Here is a 19,372-nt window from a genome sequence, read left to right as displayed (position 1 = left end):
CACACGCAGCTGGGACACTTCAGTCTCCAGCACATGCACAGAGGCCTTCAAGCATTGTTCTCCTGCTCGGGACTCCTCCAGCTCCTGCAGCAGCTCCTTCTCTCCAGTTGCCCGGGCAGCCTCCATCTCCTGCATTGTGTCCTGCAGGGCCTGGATCTGGAAGATGGATGCACAGAGCCTCAGGGACAGGCCTGCTCCTGAGGCAGCAGAGCAAGCAGTAGGGAGAGCAACTAAGGAGAAAAGACTTCAGGCAAAAACACACAGGAAACAAAAGGTGCAGAACCAAGGGTTCCATTGGAGACAAAAGTGGAGACAACAGGGAAAGGAAGGCAATGGACACCCTTGATTGAGGCTGCAGCTCTGAACACTGCCTGAACTGGCTGCGGTGCGAGTGCCCTGCCCAGCCTGCCACAGCCACATCTGTGTGCCCACATTGCTCAGTGCCCAGCACATGCTCCAACTCCATCTGGGACAATTCTGCTAACACAGGGACAGAGAAGCTCCAAAGGAGTCTGCTGCTGCTTCTCCTCCCAGATTTCCTGCTGGGACCCAGGACACAATGGGGGAAAACATCGGCAGAACACACCAGTCCAGCCTTGGCCTCAGGGTGCAGCAGCAGCCAGGGACAGAACACAGCAGCAGTGGATGCCACTGGGAGGGGAAAGAGGTTGGGGCCTCCAAGCCAAAGGTGGTGTTGTGTGTCCATGGAGAAGACAATGCCAGTGCACAGCTTACCTGGGTTTGGAGCTCCTGCAGTTCTCCTCTGCTGTTTGAAGAGAGTTGCTCAGCCTGCTGAAGAGCAGAATGAAACTGAGACAGATGATGGTTCAGTTCTAGGTTCTTTTCTTCCAGTGTCCTGAGGCACAGGTTCTTTTCCTCCAGAGATAGAATCAGCCTAGAAGGAAAGCATGCAACTCATTACTACATGGTATGACATTTTATAAACTCCTAGGACTTGCACCACCTCGGGAAAAACTGCTCTGTCTGATGAGCTTTGTCTAAACAACTTGGCTGTTTGCTCCCCCTGCAGCCACAGCCCAGCATGTGCCCACACTCCTTTTGTTCCTGAAATAACGGGGAGTCCCTGCATATGTACATGCCTTGCCTTGTTTTTGACATGGGAATGTGAATACAATTAACAAAGTCTTGCAATGAAGACATTAGGGGAGAGGAACAATTTTCTTCTGACTTAACCATGCTCCAAGGCAGGGAGGTTTAGTCAACATGGATCCTTCCCTCATCTTGTATGTCCAGGTAGGAGGAGCAGCACCCTACAGCCAGGGGATCTCTGGGACATTCCTTAAGATTTACCAGCACCCATCCTACTTTCAGCTGGAGAAACAAAGGCCAAAAGCAGAAGTGACTACAGACACTTGGAGCACTGTAGCTGCTGGAGCCAGGATGGTTCTGGCTCCTGGCAGCCACAGGGTCCACAGAACTCCTGGGGGCCTCGAGGCAGAATGCAGCTACAAGACCTTAGTGCAAGCAGTGCCCAACAATTGGGCAGGCAGCAGAGGTTCATCTTTGCTTGCAGACCTTCTCAGCTAGCTAGGAATGAGATCTTGGGATCGCAGCAGAGATTCCAAAGATAGCTTTATTTCTTCAAAGGGTTCCACTAGCAAAATCCAAATATATAGCATAACAAGGGGTTTTTATAGGGATTAGGAGGATTGAAATCTAACCAGTAAAATTAGAACTTGAAATATATCCAATTACTTAAAGATTCCAGAAAAGAACAATCATTTAAAAAAGTTAAAGACAACTAGCAATTCTAAAAGACAACAGGTGTTTCTGTAGGGGGGTGAATATTACTCCAACATGAGTTATCAGAAGAAAGGGTTTCTTATCTAAGGAGGAGATAAGATGAGGTCCCAGGAGCCCTTTTCAGGGATAGCTGTATCATCCACAGAGCACAACCTGATGGAACAGGCCAAAACCTCCAGGCAAGCAAAAGTGCCCTGTCTTCCTCTGTCTTCTTCTTGGAAGAAGAATCCTGTGGCACTGAAGACTGGCAGCACTTGATCAGCTGGAGGAGCCCCCCTACCCTTGGTCTTGTTTCTTGCAATCTTTGTACAGTCAGTAATGCCTGTGACTGTGGAGAGTGCCAGGGACCCTGCCAGACACCCTCCAGGCAGAAGGGGGAATATTTTTTGAGGAATGATGCAACAGAGACATTCTTGTATCTTGGGTGCCTTCAAGGACAATCTGGCCTAGATCAGCAATCAGGGCCTTAAGATGGTTCTGCCCAGCAAAGGCATCAGATTCCAGGCTGATCCAGATCCCAGATGCTTCAAGTTACAGGACCCAGTTTGGAGCTGATGGATGTATCCACCTCCTTACACTGCAGCTTGGGCAGTGTTAACACACCCACCTAAACCTAACAACACACAAGTCCCCAGAGGGAAAGAGCTACCCCAAAAGCCTTTACCTTCACAAAAACTTCAACTGATGACTTAAAGGAAAAGAAAATGACACACAATATTCAGATAATGAGATATATCAGAGATAGAAGAGCTGACAATCAGACAGTAAGGACATGTTGCCAGAGCCCCTGGCAGGTGCAAAGATGGCAAAGAGGGAATCCATTCACCACAATGCAGAGTCCCACAGGCTTTCATTTACCTGGCTTTTTCCCTCTCTAGGACATTCACAGAAGCCTGCAATTCTGAATTTTGCTGAGCCACTTCTTCCCGTTGACTCCTTTCCCTCTCCAGGTTCTGCAGGTGCACTTGCAGCTCCTTGTTCTGATGTTCTGCCTCTTCCAGCAGCTTCTTGGTGTGTTCAACCTCCAACAGCTTCTGCCTTGACTGATCCTGTGCCCAGCTCACATCTTGCTGTGCTCTCTGGACAATCGCTTCCTGGGACTCTCGGGAGGCTGCCAGCTCAGACATCAACTCTCCCACCTCCAGTCAAACAGAACAGAGCAGTCAGAGCCCACAGCCACAGCTTGTGTCTGTCAGCCACAGCAGAGGCTGTGAGAAAAGGTAAAGGACAACTTTCCATTCCTCCCAGTCCTGACAGCACCAGATTGACAATGGATATGGACAGCTTGTTTCAATCTTTAAGTGGGCCAAAGGACACCTGAAAAAGCACCTCCCAAACCAAGGCTAGAAAGAAGAAGCCAGCAGGAATCCTTGCTGATGCTTGCTGGCCAACAAGCCAGAGCACTAGCCCAGCTGTCCAAGTCAGCAGCTGAGATTCAGCAGAGCACTGAGTGTCCTTCAGAACAGCTGCCCTGCAGAGCACAGGGCCAGGCAGCCCCAGGGGTCACCCCATCAACTGCTGCTCTGCCATGGAAAAGCAAGAAGGCCACTGATCCCTCCCTGGATGACTGTGGTACTACTGCTGCTTTGCTCACCTGCTTTTGTAGAGCCTCCCTCTGCTCAAGGAGGACATTCATTTCCTCCCTGACGCCTTGTAGCTCTTCCCTGTGCCTCCTCTGCGCTGCCTGGATTTTACTCCGAGCTTCCTGCAGCCCAGCTTGCAGCTCTGCCTTGATGGTCTGACAACAAAATGCAGAGCAACTTCCTGGGACCTGCCCTCATGCTCAGCTTTTTCCACTTTCCACACTGTCTCAAAATCCCACACTTTCAGCTACTTCTTTTGACCTCTCTAGCCAGCTCTGCTTCCTCTGCAAGCCCTCCTTCCTGGGGATGAGCTCTGGAGCATGCCAGGCTCTGTGGTCCCAGGGCCTGAAGCAGCCCTTGCCTCCTCAGTCCCAGGAGCTGCCTCTTGTGCCCTTGTCATTGCCCTGCACTCAATGTTCCCTGCCTACTCAGACTTACCTGCTCCTTCTCTTGCTGCCCTTTCAACTCCTGCCTGAGCTGCTGGATCTGCTGGCAGGCTTGGCTGAGCTCTCCCCGAGTTTGGAGCAGTGCCTCTGATAAAGCACTCCTCTCCTGCTCTTTCAGCAGCACCTGCACAGAAAGAAAGAGCAGAGAGCTTCACATTTGCCCTGCAACACCTGTGTGGCAAGAGACAGAGACTGATGGGCTCACGCACTCTCAGAGCACTCGGCTGCTGCTCCCCTGGGCCACTCTGCCCCAGGGCAGCCACAGCTCCCCAGCAAGTGACTTAGAACACAGCCCAGAAGACATCTCTGGCTTACTGTTCAGAAATACTCCAGATGAGGTTTAAAAAGATGTTTCTCTTTTGTGTCAGCATTCCTGCTGCACCCTCCCCAAGCCCACAAAAGAAAAGTCTTTTCAACTCACTTTGGCCATGAAAACTCACCAGTACAAAGCCAAAGGGGAGTGGGAAGACAATGGTGAAGATACTCTGAGCTACGTCTTAGAAGAACAGAGCACAACAGCAGCACACAAATCTCAGCTGAAAGCTGATGTTTCTGCCTGGATTCCTATCAGAGGGCTCATTCCTGGTCCCAAAGATAGCCCCGTTCACCTTTTCCCCACCCCAAATTCAATGTAGAAGACACGGAGGACATGCTGCACACAGCCTCATGTCCTGCCATCTCCCACAGCTCCAGCCTTGCAAAAAATCACACCAGTTCTCATTTCAGTATGATTACCTCTCGCTTGGCATTTTCAAATCTTGTTTGTTCTGCTTCTTTTTGGGCCTCCAGGGTGGCCAATTTCTGCCTCATCTCAAACAGCACCTTCTGGTGTTCCTGCTCTCTCTCTGCCTTCTCTTTTTTCCATTGTTCCAGTGTCTCCTGCATCTCTGCATGGCGCCTTTCACGCTCACTTGCCTGAGGAGGGGAGGAAAAAATCTTCAAGATGAATTGTGAGGCAAGCTCCTCTCTTAGAAATGTGCAGCTTCATTCCTCCTAAAAATCTCAACCTGAACATACAACAGCACTGGCTTTCTGCACTCCAGAAACCTTGTCCTGTCAGGGAATTTAAAAGGAGGCTCAGCAGGTGCAAGTACCACAGGCTCATGGAATCATTTCTGTTGGGAAAGATCTTCCCAAGCATCCAGTCCAACCACTCAGAACAGGAGGTGTCACCTTCCCTCTCTGATGCCCCAGTCACAAGGACTGATGGGCAGGGGACCTCCCTCAGCCACTCCTTGTCACATCTGTGCTCCTGACCCTTTCCTTCCTCTGATCCCTCTTTTTGAGGCTCTGAAGCTGCCCAAAGAAACAAATTTTCCAGTAGCATATAGAATGTTGCTCAACACCACATCTATCCCTGGCTAAGAAATGCATGGAACATCTTGAGCCAGGTGTGCACAGCAGTGTCTCAGTCTTCTACTGCCAGAAACAGCATCTGGGCTGATCTGGCTGGCACAACTCCCACTGCCACAGGTGCTGCCTAGGAATAAGGTGTCCAGAGCCGTGGTAACATCCTCCCTCTCTTGCTCCAGCACATCCCTCTGAAACTGCAATTCCTCCAATGTCTGTGTCTTGACTGTCAGCTTGCTCTGCACTGATGGGTCTTCACCCTCGAGTGCAGCCAAGTTCTCCACTATGCAAGAAGAGGCAAGACAAGTTTTCAGTGGAAAACCCGTCTCATTTCTAAAACCAACCTCCATCCTGTCCTTCTGCTCTGCCTTTTCTGCCTGGGCTGACGCTTCCTCCTGCTGCTTGGTGTTCTTCTGACGCAGACTCAAGGCTCCTGGCTCTGGGATTCCAATGACTTGCTGCAGCTTTTCCTTGGACTTCCCCATGTTTTCATAGTCACTGCAGAGAAAAGGCTCAGTCAGAGGAATGAAGAAGCCTAAAGGGTCACCGATCCCATTTTCCACACTCCAGGATGGACCAGAGTGCAGTGGGCTAAGGAAGACCTTGCTCTTTCCCTCCCAAGGAAATCCTCCAGAGGCAAAGGGAAAGGAAGGCAGGATTTTGCCTTCCTTCAGTGAGAAGCAGTAGCTGGGCAGGGGTGTGCAAAGAACAGAATTCAGGGAAGCAGCATGGTGAGAAGAAGGAATCTTCTCTTCCAATATGGCTGTGCATCTCCCAGACAGCCTTAGGAGTCACAGTAGAGCATGAAAAACCCAGACAGGATGATGCTCAAGAGCCACACTGAGGCCTAAGCATGGTAGGGAAGGGGATTTCTTCTCCCAGGACCCCTCTGAACTCCCACGCCTGAAAGTAGATTGTTTCTGGAACGCAGGAGAAAGAGGAGAAAACGCTCACCTTCTGATTATTTTTAGCACACAGTCTATGTGCTGCTGGTAGCTTTTGAGCCTCTGGTATTTCTCTACTATTTGCTCAAACTGTTGCTGCAAGCCTCCACAATTCTCTGCGACTTCCTGAACCAATTCCAAGGGATCCTGTTCATCAGTGGATATCAGAGTTGAGAGCATGTTCCCAGGACTGTCAGTGCAGATGGAATTGGCCATGCTGTCGTCTAACAGCACCTGAAAGCCCACATCCAGCTGTTAGTCAGGAATTCTGTTCCTATATCAAAGTACCACCGAGATGCCTCTTCTGATCTCACAAGAACCAGCTTCCATTCATGGAGAACCAGTTTCAAAATCTCACCCAGCTCTGCACTGTTTACTCACCTCAGGGGATCTGGAGGAACGTCCCCGGTGAGAAAGGTCTCGAGCTCCCTGCAAGAGCACAGGGCAGAGCACACTCAGACTGCATGGCTGCTCCTGAGGCAGCCACCTCTAAGTGCTTCCCAGCCTGTCCCAAAGCATAGCAATTCCAGCTGAGCTCTTCCTCCCCTCCTTTGGAATATTTCCAGCCCAGTAGTTTGACAGCAGCACAAACGAACATGCTGGAAGGTGTCTCATCACTTTTAAGAACACCAGAAGGGGAGCTGCCCAGAAACCAGTCCAATTTGGCCTTGAACACTCCGGGGATCCAGGGGCAGCCACAGCTTCTCATGACAACCTGTGCCAGGGCCTCAGCACCCTCACAGGGCAGAATTCTCTCCCAATATCCCATCTATCTCTGCCATGTCTCAGTAGGAAGTCACTGTCCCTTGTTCTGTCCCTGCAGGCCCCTGGCTTAAGTCCCTCTCCAACTCTCTTGCAGCCCCCTCAGGCATTGGAAGGTCACCCTGGAACCTTCCCCAGGTTGGACAACAGCAACTCTTGCATCCTTTTCCCTTGGCGCTGATGCTCCAGCCCTTGGAGTATCTTCCTATTAATCCCATGGCCTCCTCTGGGCCTCTGCGGATCATCTTGGAGATGTCAGGGAGAAACCCATTCTTGCCTCTGGGAAGAACTGAGGCTGTGCTGTAAATTGGGCTGAAGGGAAGGCAATGAAAAGCTGCTCCCTTGTTTGTGCCTACGGACTCCAGTGGAACAAGGATGGAGCAGGAGATGTGGCCAGGAGCCCCCCATTCCCTCCCAGGCCTGTCCCCACAGCAAGCACCAAAGCTCTGAACAGCCAACTATTAATCCCTTGCCATTCCCAAAGGGAACCAATTCCCCTGAGGCACACGCCCAGCCCAGCCAGGTCCCTGCTGGGTCTGGCACACGGAGAGCAGTGGCTTTTTCACTCACCCGCCGGCTGTCCATCTGCTCCTTTGGCACCAACAGTCGCCAAATCCCAGTGTCCAAAGGTCGTTGATATTGCAGGGTCTAAACCCCAGTGACCAAAGGCCCTTGGCCTTTGCAGAGTCAAACCCAAATCTCCAAAGGCCCTTGGCCTTTGCAGAGTCTAAACCCCAGTGCCTAAAGGCCCTTGGCCTTTGCAGGGTCTAACCCCAATCACCATATGCCCTTGGCCTTTGCAGGGTCTAAACCCAATCACCAAAGGCCCTTGGCCTTTGCAGGGTCTAAACCCAATCACCTAAAGGCCCTTGGCCTTTGCAGAGTCTAAACCCAAATCTCAAAAGGCCCTTGGCTTTTGCAGGGTCTAACCCCAATCACCAAAGGCCCTTGGCCTTTGCAGGGTCTAAACCCCTGTGCCCAAAGGCCCTTGGCCTTTCCAGAGCCTAAACCCAAATCTCGAAAGGCCCTTGGCCTTTCCAGGGTCTAAACCCCAGTGACCAAAGGCCCTTGGCCTTAGCAGGGTCTAACCCCAATCGCCAGATGTCGTTGGCCTTTCAAGGTCAATAGCACACAAAAGGTGCCGTTGGCCTTGGCAAGGTCTGAGCCCCAACGCTCATGAGCTGTTGACAGCTCCAGGGTCCAAACCCCAATGAGCCAGGAGCTGTCAAATGTTGCCAGGGTCCAACCCCCAACATTCCAAACATTCCATGGCCTGTTGACGGTTGCCAGGGTCCAACCCCCAACATTCCAACATTCCATGGCCTGTTGACGGTTGCCAGGATCCGGAGCCCATCATTCCAGGGACTGGTGGAATGGCTCTCCCTGGCTCTCCCCAGCCCCAGCTCCCTGCTGGCTCTGGCACCTGCCCTGCCTCCCCCGTGTCCCCACAGTCGTGCCGGGCAGGGCCCTGGCTCAGAACATGAGTTACAAGTTGCTGGTCCAGACAGCATCAATTTTAAGGCTCAGCATTCTCAAGAACCACATCCTCTTTAGGGATGCGCTTAGTTCCTGAGTCACAGGAATTCTTCTGTCTTCCCTGACATGGGGGAGATACAAGAAAAAGCCCATAAAGATTCTTGGTGCTTACAAATATTCATGGAAAAGAAAGCCTTGTGTTTAGAACAATCACATAAGAAGGAAAAATGGTGTTTCAGGGGCTTTTGAAATTCCTGCAGAGAAATGCCAAGAGCTGCAGTGTTTAAGGCTTATAAAATAGATCAAAAATGACACCGTCACAAGTGCAATTTTTTCTCTGCACTGTGTTTGGCAATATATCTAAATCTTCAAGGCAGAAGAAAATTCTTGTTGATTACATCAAAGATTCCTCGCTAGGAACAGACCTTCAAGAAACACATAGGTCTGCTTGGAAAAGCTTTAGTAAGTATTTTTTGCCCTCATCTTCAATAGCACTCTTCTGTGTCCTATGGAGGACTTCTGTGTCCCAGTTGACAGGAACTGGCAGGGCAAAAATCCTCCATGGAAGAGAAGAGCTGCACCTGCCTTCTCCAGGGCCTGTCTCTGCAGAGACTGATGGCCCAAGGCTGTCACTGCCAAGTGACATCAGTTCAGAGATCAATGCAGCTTCAAGTCTCTGTTCCACAAGAGCAGCCCTGGGCTCCTTGAGCAGAGCTGCAAAGTAGCAGGAGAGCTCCTGGTGAAGGTCTGACAGCTCTTGCCTGGTTTTTGAGCAGCTCTCAGTGTAGTTCTGCTGGTATTGTCAGTCCCAGGCCAGCTGTGACTGCAGCAGGGACACCTGGAAGAGGCACAAGGCCCAGCTCAGACAAGCCCACGCTGGCAGCAGCATCCGCAGCCCCACGGTACCGGCTGTCGGGCACACACAGCCTCCAACTCCAGCCCTCACCAACACTCTGCCCTTGGGGAAGGGAAAGGAACAGGCTCCCAGACTGCCCCTGAACAGAGCTCAGATGGTCAACAAGTCCAGTTCATGGCAGAAAAAACCCTTCCCATGTACATCCCTCAGCCACCACAGCTCTATTAGAGAGTTCTGGCACCAATTAGGAACCCTACACTGATTTCAAAAGCACACATTTGTGGCACTGACCCATTTCTGTGCCTCAGCAAGAGGGCTGCTGCTCCCCTGAGCTACTGGAGGACTCTTTACTTGAACTGTGGGACAGCCAGCCCAGGTGTGAGGGGAATTTGGTGCTTGGGGATTTTGGTGCTTTCTTGAGGCATTTTAACACCCCAAGCCCCATTTTATAACTCTGAATTTCAAAATTATACCTTAATTTTAACTTGTTTGTATTTATTCATCTTTATTATGCTTCTACTCCATTTTACTTATTTTCAAGGGATTCTTAAAAGGATTTGGGGGATTTTTTCGGGGGTTTCTTGGTTTTGCCAGGTCTTAACACACAATGCACCTTTTCAACCCCCTATGGTTTAAATGTAACTAAAATATAGCCTTAAATATTTCATACTTATTCAAATTTATTCCATCTTTGTCTGTTTAATTGAAATGTTGAGGAACTGCTCCCACCCTCCCCCCCCCCCGTCCTGCCCAGCCAATCCCTGAGGGGAGTTTGGCTGAGGCGGGAACTGCTCCCGCCCCGCCCCCATCCCATCCAGCCAATCCCTGAGGGGAGTTTGGCTGAGGCGGAACTGCTCCTGCCCGCCCCCATCCCATCCAGCCAATCCCTGAGGGGAGTTTGGCTGAGGCGGAACTGCTCCCGCCCCGCCCCCATCCCGTCCAGCCAATCCCTGAGCGGAGTTTTCCCCGCCCATGGTTTGGGCGGGAGCCGCCCCCCCATAGTCAATCCCTGAGGGGGGAGCGGCCGAGGCGGGAACTTCTTCCTGCCCCCCCTTGCCGATCACTCCCCCCCTCCCCTGCCTCGCTTCCACTGCCCCCTCGTGACTCTGAAATTTCCCCAGCTGCCCCAGTCTGGTTTATACTGGTTTATACTGGTTTATTCTTTCCCCTCCCCAGGTAGAGGAGCTCCAGTGCCCCCCATCCCCCAGAGCATAAAATTCACATCGCTAGAGTTTCGTGTCCATAAAGGAAGCAGTGGAGTCCCTTGATTCGAACAAAGGGAGAGAGTCCATGAGGCGTGTGTCCAGTGGGGTCTCTCTCAATTAGTTGGAGCAAGTAGCCTTCTTTTCTCCTCATTTCCCGGCCGCATTTTCTTCTCATTCACTTTCCCCGTTGGCTGAGGTATTAGGAAGGTACTCGGGACATCCCGATCTGCCTATCCATGCCCCACTTAGTGTGTACCCTCCGTAAAACACAGGATGCATGATCATTACAACTAGCTAAATCAATTTATATTTTCTACAAACTTTACTAATTGACATGGACTGCTCCTCAGCCAGGTTCATGCTAAACTCCTGAACTTTGTGTAAAAGAACAAAGACTTCATAGGACTGTGAGAGATGAGGAGATGTTTTGCTGAAGCCAAAGTTTCTTCTCCCCTCCCTCCCCCATGCCACTGGTACTCACACACGGCCATGGCCTGAGGGGACACCCTGGTGGCCTTCAGGTGGGAGCTGGTGAGGGTGTCCTGACCAAGAGCCTGCAGGGCTTCAGCCCCTTCAGGGGAGGCTGGGAGGAGCTGCACCCTGAAATGGCCCCCGCAGCCCCTCAGCCATGCGGCTGCACTGGTGCATGACTGGCTCCATGCATTTGGAGGTGGGAAGGGGTCTCAGGACGTCCAGGGCGGCTTCTGGAGGAGCTTTGTGGGGGTTACAGTGGCTGGGGAGCTTCAGGGCATCTTGGGGAAACGGGCAATTTGGAATGGGGGAGAATATGGGAGGGATAGGGATCAAGGTTTTCTGTGTCTTTAGAGGTGGGGAGGGGACTGGGGGGCTGATTTTGGGGCCTGCTCTGATTATTGGGTACCCACCCCACCTCAGCAAAGGGCCAATGGTTTTTTTCTTCTCCTGTCCAGGAGGGAGGTGGGCTTTGAAGATCCCACCTTATTTGTGGGGGGTCCCTTTGTCACCAAAACAGCAGGAAAACAAAACAAAACAAAACAAAAAACCAAACCAAACAAAACAAAAAAAACCTCAAAAAAAACCCCTCAAAACAAAACAAAAAAAGCTTCTTCAACAGCATTTTTAGTGTTAGAGAATCCAAGTCATTACCTTATTCTGGCCAGAATGTTGTTCTCGCCAGGATGTGCAACAAATCATTTAATCCACACATTGTCCAGGTGTGCAGAGAAAATAATTCCATCACTCATGAATTTTACTAGATTTTTCAGATACTTACACAGTCAAAACCCATCAAAATGCATCTTGCAATGTACACTGGTCCCACATTATGCAGTTCTCAGCATTTGGTTGCCTATTCATTACAGTTCTCTTCACCTCTGATGCTAATTAGGTTCTGATTCTTATCTCTTTTCCCAGACCAGTGATGTTTGGAGTTGATTGTTGTTAATGATTGTTAATGGTCATTATCTCCAGTGTATCTTCTGTGCTACTCCCAGTCTGCTGAGTTGTTAAGCTTGTCAGACCTCACCTGCTGGACCAGTGCCTACAAAGAAAGTTAAATTCCCTTTTCCCGTGCCAAGGGCGAATGTGGTGGATGCAGACTCAGAAGTTGTAAGCAGTCAGAAGTTGTAAGCAGTTAAATCGTTGTTACAACAGTTAACAGTTATGTTCTGAGAGTTGTTACATTACCCGTTAGGACGAAAGTATACATTCTGTACCCCTCACTCCCCCGCAACTCTGTAATGTTTCCCAGTTCCTACGTTACACTACCCATTCTGCCGAGAATATACATTCTGTACCCCTCACTCCCCCGTAGCTCTGTATTCCCTAATGGTTCCCAGTTCCTACGTTCGCCATTGTCCCTCATCTCCTCCGCCTTTCCCTTCTCCCTATTTCCTGTTTCCTGCTGCTGCTCAAAAGACTCCGCCCCGTATGCAAATCACCAATATTCCCAGACAGACCCTCCCAAAGGCAGAGGTCCCAGCTAAATCTAAACATTAAGAAAACCAAAAAAACTACACCAAGTGCTGTGAAACCAAGGACCATGGGCCATGGAGAGCACCTTAAACTACCAAGGAAAGACTTCACCAGAACAGCTACAACCTAGGAGGAAGAACACAACAATGAGACCCCTAGACCAAGTGAGCTGAACGGGAGATCTGTGTGTGCGAGTGAGGACTGAGACTCCCCATCCTGCTGCAGGATGGCTAGGGGACCTTTCCCTGCGACATCACTGGCTCAACTGCAGCAGCAGCAGCAGCAGCAGCAGCAGCAGCAGCAGCAGCAGGCGGCAGCCTTCCCGCAGCCCCTTTCAATACAAGAGCTGCATTTAATAAAGGCTTCGGCCCTGCTTATTTATAACAGCGAACAAAACTGGCTAAAGTTACATAAAAATTTAAACCTTTGTAGCATTTCCAACACCTTCCTGATTTTGGGGTCTCTCCTGATTTTGGGTTTTCCCTCTGATTTTGGAGATCCCTTAATTTTGGCGATCCCCCCAAGACATACATCCCAGGACCTGTTCTCTTATCTGAGGAGGCTCAAGGTCCCAGCTTCTTTGGCAGACGTATTGTCCTGATATTGGAGTCTTCCACCAAGATTTTGGGATGCCCCCTGGTTTTGGAGCTCCCTTAATTTTCAGGCCTCCCCTGATTTTGTGGACCATGCAATATGTGTTCTCTTCCCACCAGGAGGGGCTGGGCAGGTCTTGGGGGTCTCTCCTCCCATCTAGGGAGGCCTGGGGCATCTGGGGGTCCCATCTACTAATGTAGGTGTTCCCCCTAATGTTGTGACCCCCCGATTTCTGAGTCCCCTCCCCAGGCCGCACATCCCAGGACGTTTTCTCCTCGGAGCTGCTCTAGTTCCACTGTGGGGGTACCGAGGGAGTGCTTGGGATTTTCGGGGCAGGGAGGAAGCCCCCCACCCACTGCCAGCTGCTCCATGGTTTGTATCCCCCCTCCCACGCCCTTCTCATCTATGGTGGATACCAGCCTTCTACTGCCTCATGCAGGATCATCCCTGGGGAGAGTACTGGGAGTTCTGAGAGGGGATATAGGGGGACATATGTGGGGAATATGGGGGGACAGAGTCCTGAAGGTCTCTGGGTAGTCCTCAACAGGGGGACAGGAGGTGAGTTATGGGGTCCTGTGAGAGCTCCTGGCCTCTCTGGGGACAGTTATTGGGCTGCCCCTCACCTGACCCAGACTTTGCTCGTTCCTGCCACACCCTTCCCCTCATCCTTCCCACCCTGCATGGTCCTGCTCTGCACTGCCCCTCACCTGCCCCACCCCTGCCACACCATCTCACCTGTGCAGCTCCAGTGTCTGGGTGAACTGTACCGACTTACTCCACATGGATTGGCACCAGTGCAGGGCCGGGGTATGGGGGGTCTGGGAACACCAAGAATGGCTTCCCTTGAGCCACCATCTTTGGAGACTACTGATGCCCAAAACTAGACAAGAATATAAAACTCTAGAGTTGACTCAGCTACAGAGCAGGTATCTGTTTATTCAGCTCTGGGAGTGAGGGGAATTTCTCTGCCAAAACCTCACCCCATCTTTTTCGGGTTTCAGTTGAGTTTTAAAATTTCTTCTTTGCAACGTCTCATTTACAATATATTAGTAGCATACTCATATTTGCACAAAGCTGTGTCATGATTTTATAGCAATTTGTTGCTTTCACATGTGTCAGTTCCTACTGAGGTGGTCACCAGCCTTCTTGTGAGAAACAAGAGTCCCTCTTTAAAATTTTTAAAAATATAATAAGGGATAAGAGGGACAGTAAACATCAATGGGTGCTTGGAAAATTGCCAGAAGCATGTCAGTTAGCCTAAAACAATTTTTATGTACTTTTTCATTACATTGGTTAAATGCGTATTCAAGACAATAATACATATTCATACATTCCCTTCAGTTCAAATTTTGTGGGAATTCCTTTGCTCGGTTGACCCTTGACCTGTCTTCTTAAAATACATGTCATACTGCAGATGAAATTTATATCTTTTATGTCCTCACAAGGCCCTCAGTTCTGTGTTTTGATAATTCTTGATAAGCAGAGGGTCAGTGGTAAATTCCTCTTTGTATTCTTCCTTTCAATGTTTTTATTCATAGTTCCTCTCAATGTTATCTTATCATACAGATAAGATACTCCACAAGTAAAAGAAGCAGCACAAACAAGATTTGCAAATGCCAAGCGAGAGGTAATTATACTGAAACAAGAACTGGTGTGATTTTTTGCAAGGCTGGAGCTGTGGGAGATGGCAGGACATGAGGCTGTGTGCAGCATGTCCTCCGTGTCTTCTACATTGAATTTGGGGTGGGGAAAAGGTGAATGGGGCTATCTTTGGGACCAGGAATGAGCCCTCTGATAGGAATCCAGGCAGAAACATCAGCTTTCAGCTGAGATTTGTGTGCTGCTGTTGTGCTCTGTTCTTCTAAGACGTAGCTCAGAGTATCTTCACCGTTGTCTTCCCACTCCCCTTTGGCTTTGTTCTGGTGAGTTTTCATGGCCAAAGTGAGTTGAAAAGACTTTTCCTTTGTGGGCTTGGGGAGGGTGCAGCAGGAATGCTGACACAAAAGAGAAATATCTTTTTAAACCTCATCTGGAGTATTTCTGAACAGTAAGCCAGAGATGTCTTCTGGGCTGTGTTCTAAGTCACTTGCTGGGGAGCTGTGGCTGCCCTGGGGCAGAGTGGCCCAGGGGAGCAGCAGCCGAGTGCTCTGAGAGTGCGTGAGCCCATCAGTCTCTGCCTCTTGCCACACAGGTGTTGCAGGGCAAATGTGAAGCTCTCTGCTCTTTCTTTCTGTGCAGGTGCTGCTGAAAGAGCAGGAGAGGAGTGCTTTATCAGAGGCACTGCTCCAAACTAGGGGAGAGCTCAGCCAAGCCTGCCAGCAGATCCAGCAGCTCAGGCAGGAGTTGAAAGGGCAGCAAGAGAAGGAGCAGGTAAGTCTGAGTAGGCAGGGAACATTGAGTGCAGGGCAATGACAAGGGCACAAGAGGCAGCTCCTGGGACTGAGGAGGCAAGGGCTGCTTCAGGCCCTGGGACCATAGAGCCTGGCATGCTCCAGAGCTCATCCCCAGGAAGGAGGGCTTGCAGAGGAAGCAGAGCTGGCTAGAGAGGTCAAAAGAAGTAGCTGAAAGTGTGGGATTTTGAGACAGTGTGGAAAGTGGAAAAAGCTGAGCATGAGGGCAGGTCCCAGGAAGTTGCTCTGCATTTTGTTGTCAGATCATCAAGGCAGAGCTGCAAGCTGAGCTGCAGGAAGCTCAAAGTGAAATCCAGGCAGCGCAGAGGAGGCACAGGGAAGAGCTACAAGGCGTCAGGGAGGAAATGAATGTCCTCCTTGAGCAGAGGGAGGCTCTACAAAAGCAGGTGAGCAAAGCAGCAGTAGTACCACAGTCATCCAGGGAGGGATCAGTGGCCTTCTTGCTTTTCCATGGCAGAGCAGCAGTTGATGGGGTGACCCCTGGGGCTGCCTGGCCCTGTGCTCTGCAGGGCAGCTGTTCTGAAGGACACTCAGTGCTCTGCTGAATCTCAGCTGCTGACTTGGACAGCTGGGCTAGTGCTCTGGCTTGTTGGCCAGCAAGCATCAGCAAGGATTCCTGCTGGCTTCTTCTTTCTAGCCTTGGTTTGGGAGGTGCTTTTTCAGGTGTCCTTTGGCCCACTTGAAGATTGAAACAAGGTGTCCATATCCATTGTCAATCTGGTGCTGTCAGGACTGGGAGGAATGGAAAGTTGTCCTTGACCTTTTCTCACAGCCTCTGCTGTGGCTGACAGACACAAGCTGTGGCTGTGGGCTCTGACTGCTCTGTTCTGTTTGACTGGAGGTGGGAGAGTTGATGTCTGAGCTGGCAGCCTCCCGAGAGTCCCAGGAAGCAATTGTCCAGAGAGCACAGCAAGATGTGAGCTGGGCACAGGATCAGTCAAGGCAGAAGCTGTTGGAGCTTGAGCACACCAAGAAGCTGCTGGAAGAGGCAGAACATCAGAACAAGGAGCTGCAAGTGCACCTGCAGAACCTGGAGAGGGAAAGGAGTCAACGGGAAGAAGTGGCTCAGCAAAATTCAGAATTGCAAGCTTCTGTGAATGTCCTAGAGAGGGAAAAAGCCAGGTAAATGAAAGCCTGTGGGACTCTGCATTGTGGTGAATGGATTCCCTCTTTGCCATCTTTGCACCTGCCAGGGGCTCTGGCAACATGTCCTAAGTGGCTGATTGTCAGCTCTTCTATCTCTGATATATCTCATTATCTGAATATTGTGTGTCATTTTCTTTTCCTTTAAGTCATCAGTTGAAGTTTTTGTGAAGGTAAAGGCTTTTGGGGTAGCTCTTTCCCTCTGGGGACTTGTGTGTTTTTGGTTTAGGTGGGTGTGTTAACACTGCCCAAGCTGCAGTGTAAGGAGGTGGATACATCCATCAGCTCCAACTTGGGTCCTGTAACTTGAAGCATCTGGGATCTGGATCAGCCTGGAATCTGATGCCTTTGCTGGGCAGAACCATCTTAAGGCCCTGATTGCTGATCTAGGCCAGATTGTCCTTGAAGGCACCCAAGATACAAGAATGTCTCTGTTGCATCATTCCTCAAAAAATATTCCCCCTTCTGCCTGGAGGGTGTCTGGCAGGGTCCCTGGCACTCTCCACAGTCACAGGCATTACTGACTGTACAAAGATTGCAAGAAACAAGACCAAGGGTAGGGGGGCTCCTCCAGCTGATCAAGTGCTGCCAGTCTTCCGTGCCACAGGATTCTTCTTCCAAGAAGAAGACAGAGGAAGACAGGGCACTTTTGCTTGCCTGGAGGTTTCTGTGTGTTCCATCAGGTTGTGCTCTGTGGATGATACAGCTATCCCTGAAAAGGGCTCCTGGGACCTCATCTTCCTCCTTAGAGATAAGAAACCCTTTCTTATGAAAACTCGTGTCAGAGAAATATTCACCCCCCTACAGAAACACCTGTTGTCTTTTAGAATTGCTAGTGGTCTTTAACTTTTTAAAATGATTGTTCTTTTCTCACCTAGAATCTTTAAGTAATTGGATATATTTCAAGTTCTAATTTTACTGGTTAGATTTCAATCCTCCTAATCCCTATAAAAACCCCTTGTTATGCTATATATTTGGATTTTGCTAGTGGAACCCTTTGAAGAAATAAAGCTATCTTTGGAATCTCTGCTGCGATCCCAAGATCTCATTCCTAGCTAGCTGAGAAGGTCTGCAAGCCAAGATGAACCTCTGCTGCCTGCCCAATTGTTGGGCACTGCTTGCACTAAGGCCTTGTAGCTGCATTCTGCCTCGAGGCCCCCAGGAGTTCTGTGGACCCTGTGGCTGCCAGGAGCCAGAACCATCCTGGCTCCAGCAGCTACAGTGCTCCAAGTGTCTGTAGCCACTTCTGCTTTTGGCCTTTGTTTCTCCAGCTGAAAGTAGGATGGGTGCTGGTAAATCTTAAGGAATGTCCCAGAGATCCCCTGGCTGTAGGGTGCTGCTCCTCCTACCTGGACATACAAGATGGGGGAAGGATCCATGTTGACTAAACCTCCCTGCCTTGGAGCATGGTTAAGTCAGAAGAAAATTTTTTCTCTCTCCTAATGTCTTCATTGCAAGACTTTGTTAATTGTATTCACATTCCCATGTCAAAAACAAGGCAAGGCATGTACATATGCAGGGACTCCCCGTTATTTCAGGAACAAAAGGAGTGTGGGCACATGCTGGGCTGTGGCTGCAGGGGGAGCAAACAGCCAAGTTGTTTAGACAAAGCTCATCAGACAGAGCAGTTTTTCCCGAGGTGGTGCAAGTCCTAGGAGTTTATAAAATGTCATACCATGTAGTAATGAGTTGCATGCTTTCCTTCTAGGCTGATTCTATCTCTGGAGGAAAAGAACCTGTGCCTCAGGACACTGGAAGAAAAGAACCTAGAACTGAGCAATCATCTGTCTCAGTTTCATTCTGCTCTTCAGCAGGCTGAGCAACTCTCTTCAAACAGCAGAGGAGAACTGCAGGAGCTCCAAACCCAGGTAAGCTGTGCACTGGCATTGTCTTCTCCATGGACACACAACACCACCTTTGGCTTGGAGGCCCCAACCTCTTTCCCCTCCCAGTGGCATCCACTGCTGCTGTGTTCTGTCCCTGGCTGCTGCTGCACCCTGAGGCCAAGGCTGGACTGGTGTGTTCTGCCATTGTTTTCCCCCATTGTGTCCTGGGTCCCAGCAGGAAATCTGGGAGGAGAAGCAGCAGCAGACTCCTTTGGAGCTTCTCTGTCCCTGTGTTAGCAGAATTGTCCCAGATGGAGTTGGAGCATGTGCTGGGCACTGAGCAATGTGGGCACACAGATGTGGCTGTGGCAGGCTGGGCAGGGCACTCGCACCGCAGCCAGTTCAGGCAGTGTTCAGAGCTGCAGCCTCAATCAAGGGTGTCCATTGCCTTCCTTTCCCTGTTGTCTCCACTTTTGTCTCCAATGGAACCCTTGGTTCTGCATTTTCTGTTTCCTGTGTGTTTTTGCCTGAAGTCTTTTCTCCTTAGTTGCTCTCCCTACTACCCGCTCTGCTGCCTCAGGAGCAGGCCTGTCCCTGAGGCTCTGTGCATCCATCTTCCAGATCCAGGCCCTGCAGGACACAATGCAGGAGATGGAGGCTGCCAAGGCAACTGGAGAGAAGGAGCTGCTGCAGGAGCTGGAGGAGTCCCGAGCAGGAGAACAATGCTTGAAGGCCTCTGTGCATGTGCTGGAGACTGAAGTGTCCCAGCTGCGTGTGAGACTCCAGAGATGTGATGACAAAGCTCTTGCCTTGGACAGACAGTGTAACACCTCAGAGCTGGAGCTGAGGAAGGCAAAGGCTCAGATACACAAACTCAGAGCCCACAATCAGGAGCTGCAGAGGAAGTTGGAGGAAAGTGAGCAAGGTACAACTTCTGCTCTCCCACGCGTTTCCCCATCCTGTCTTGCCAGTGAGGGTCTCTGATGGCACACAGAGGAAAAGTGCCCAGAGATGGCAGAGGGAAAGGAAACATCCAGCAGGAGATTTATCCATTGTAGT

General features: G+C 50.4%; 1 protein-coding gene and 1 long non-coding RNA gene across 2 annotated transcripts; one reads left to right on the top strand and one right to left on the bottom strand.

Annotated features, from left to right (window-relative positions):
* Positions 1-840: 840 nt before the first annotated feature.
* LOC306816142 lies at positions 841-3,406 on the bottom strand. Its single transcript, XR_013777580.1, has 3 exons — positions 3,359-3,406; positions 2,623-2,903; positions 841-895 (listed from the first exon to the last, which is right to left on the bottom strand). It is a non-coding gene; the product is annotated as an uncharacterized lncRNA (long non-coding RNA).
* An 11,459-nt stretch (positions 3,407-14,865) lies between these two features.
* On the top strand, positions 14,866-18,911 carry LOC306816137 (uncharacterized protein; the record flags this gene model as incomplete). The annotated part of the gene is made up of 6 exons (XM_079332622.1): positions 14,866-14,874; positions 15,172-15,303; positions 15,587-15,730; positions 16,186-16,466; positions 18,196-18,355; positions 18,861-18,911. 6 exons carry the CDS (start codon positions 14,866-14,868, stop codon positions 18,909-18,911), a joined length of 777 nt encoding a protein of 258 aa, XP_079188748.1.
* Positions 18,912-19,372: the final 461 nt, after the last annotated feature.

This window comes from Erithacus rubecula (genome assembly GCF_903797595.1).
Source record: "Erithacus rubecula genome assembly, contig: scaffold_385_arrow_ctg1, whole genome shotgun sequence".
NCBI lineage: Eukaryota > Metazoa > Chordata > Aves > Passeriformes > Muscicapidae > Erithacus > Erithacus rubecula.
The sequence above is the reverse complement of the archived record's forward strand: the minus strand, read 5'-3'. Positions and strand labels throughout refer to the sequence as shown.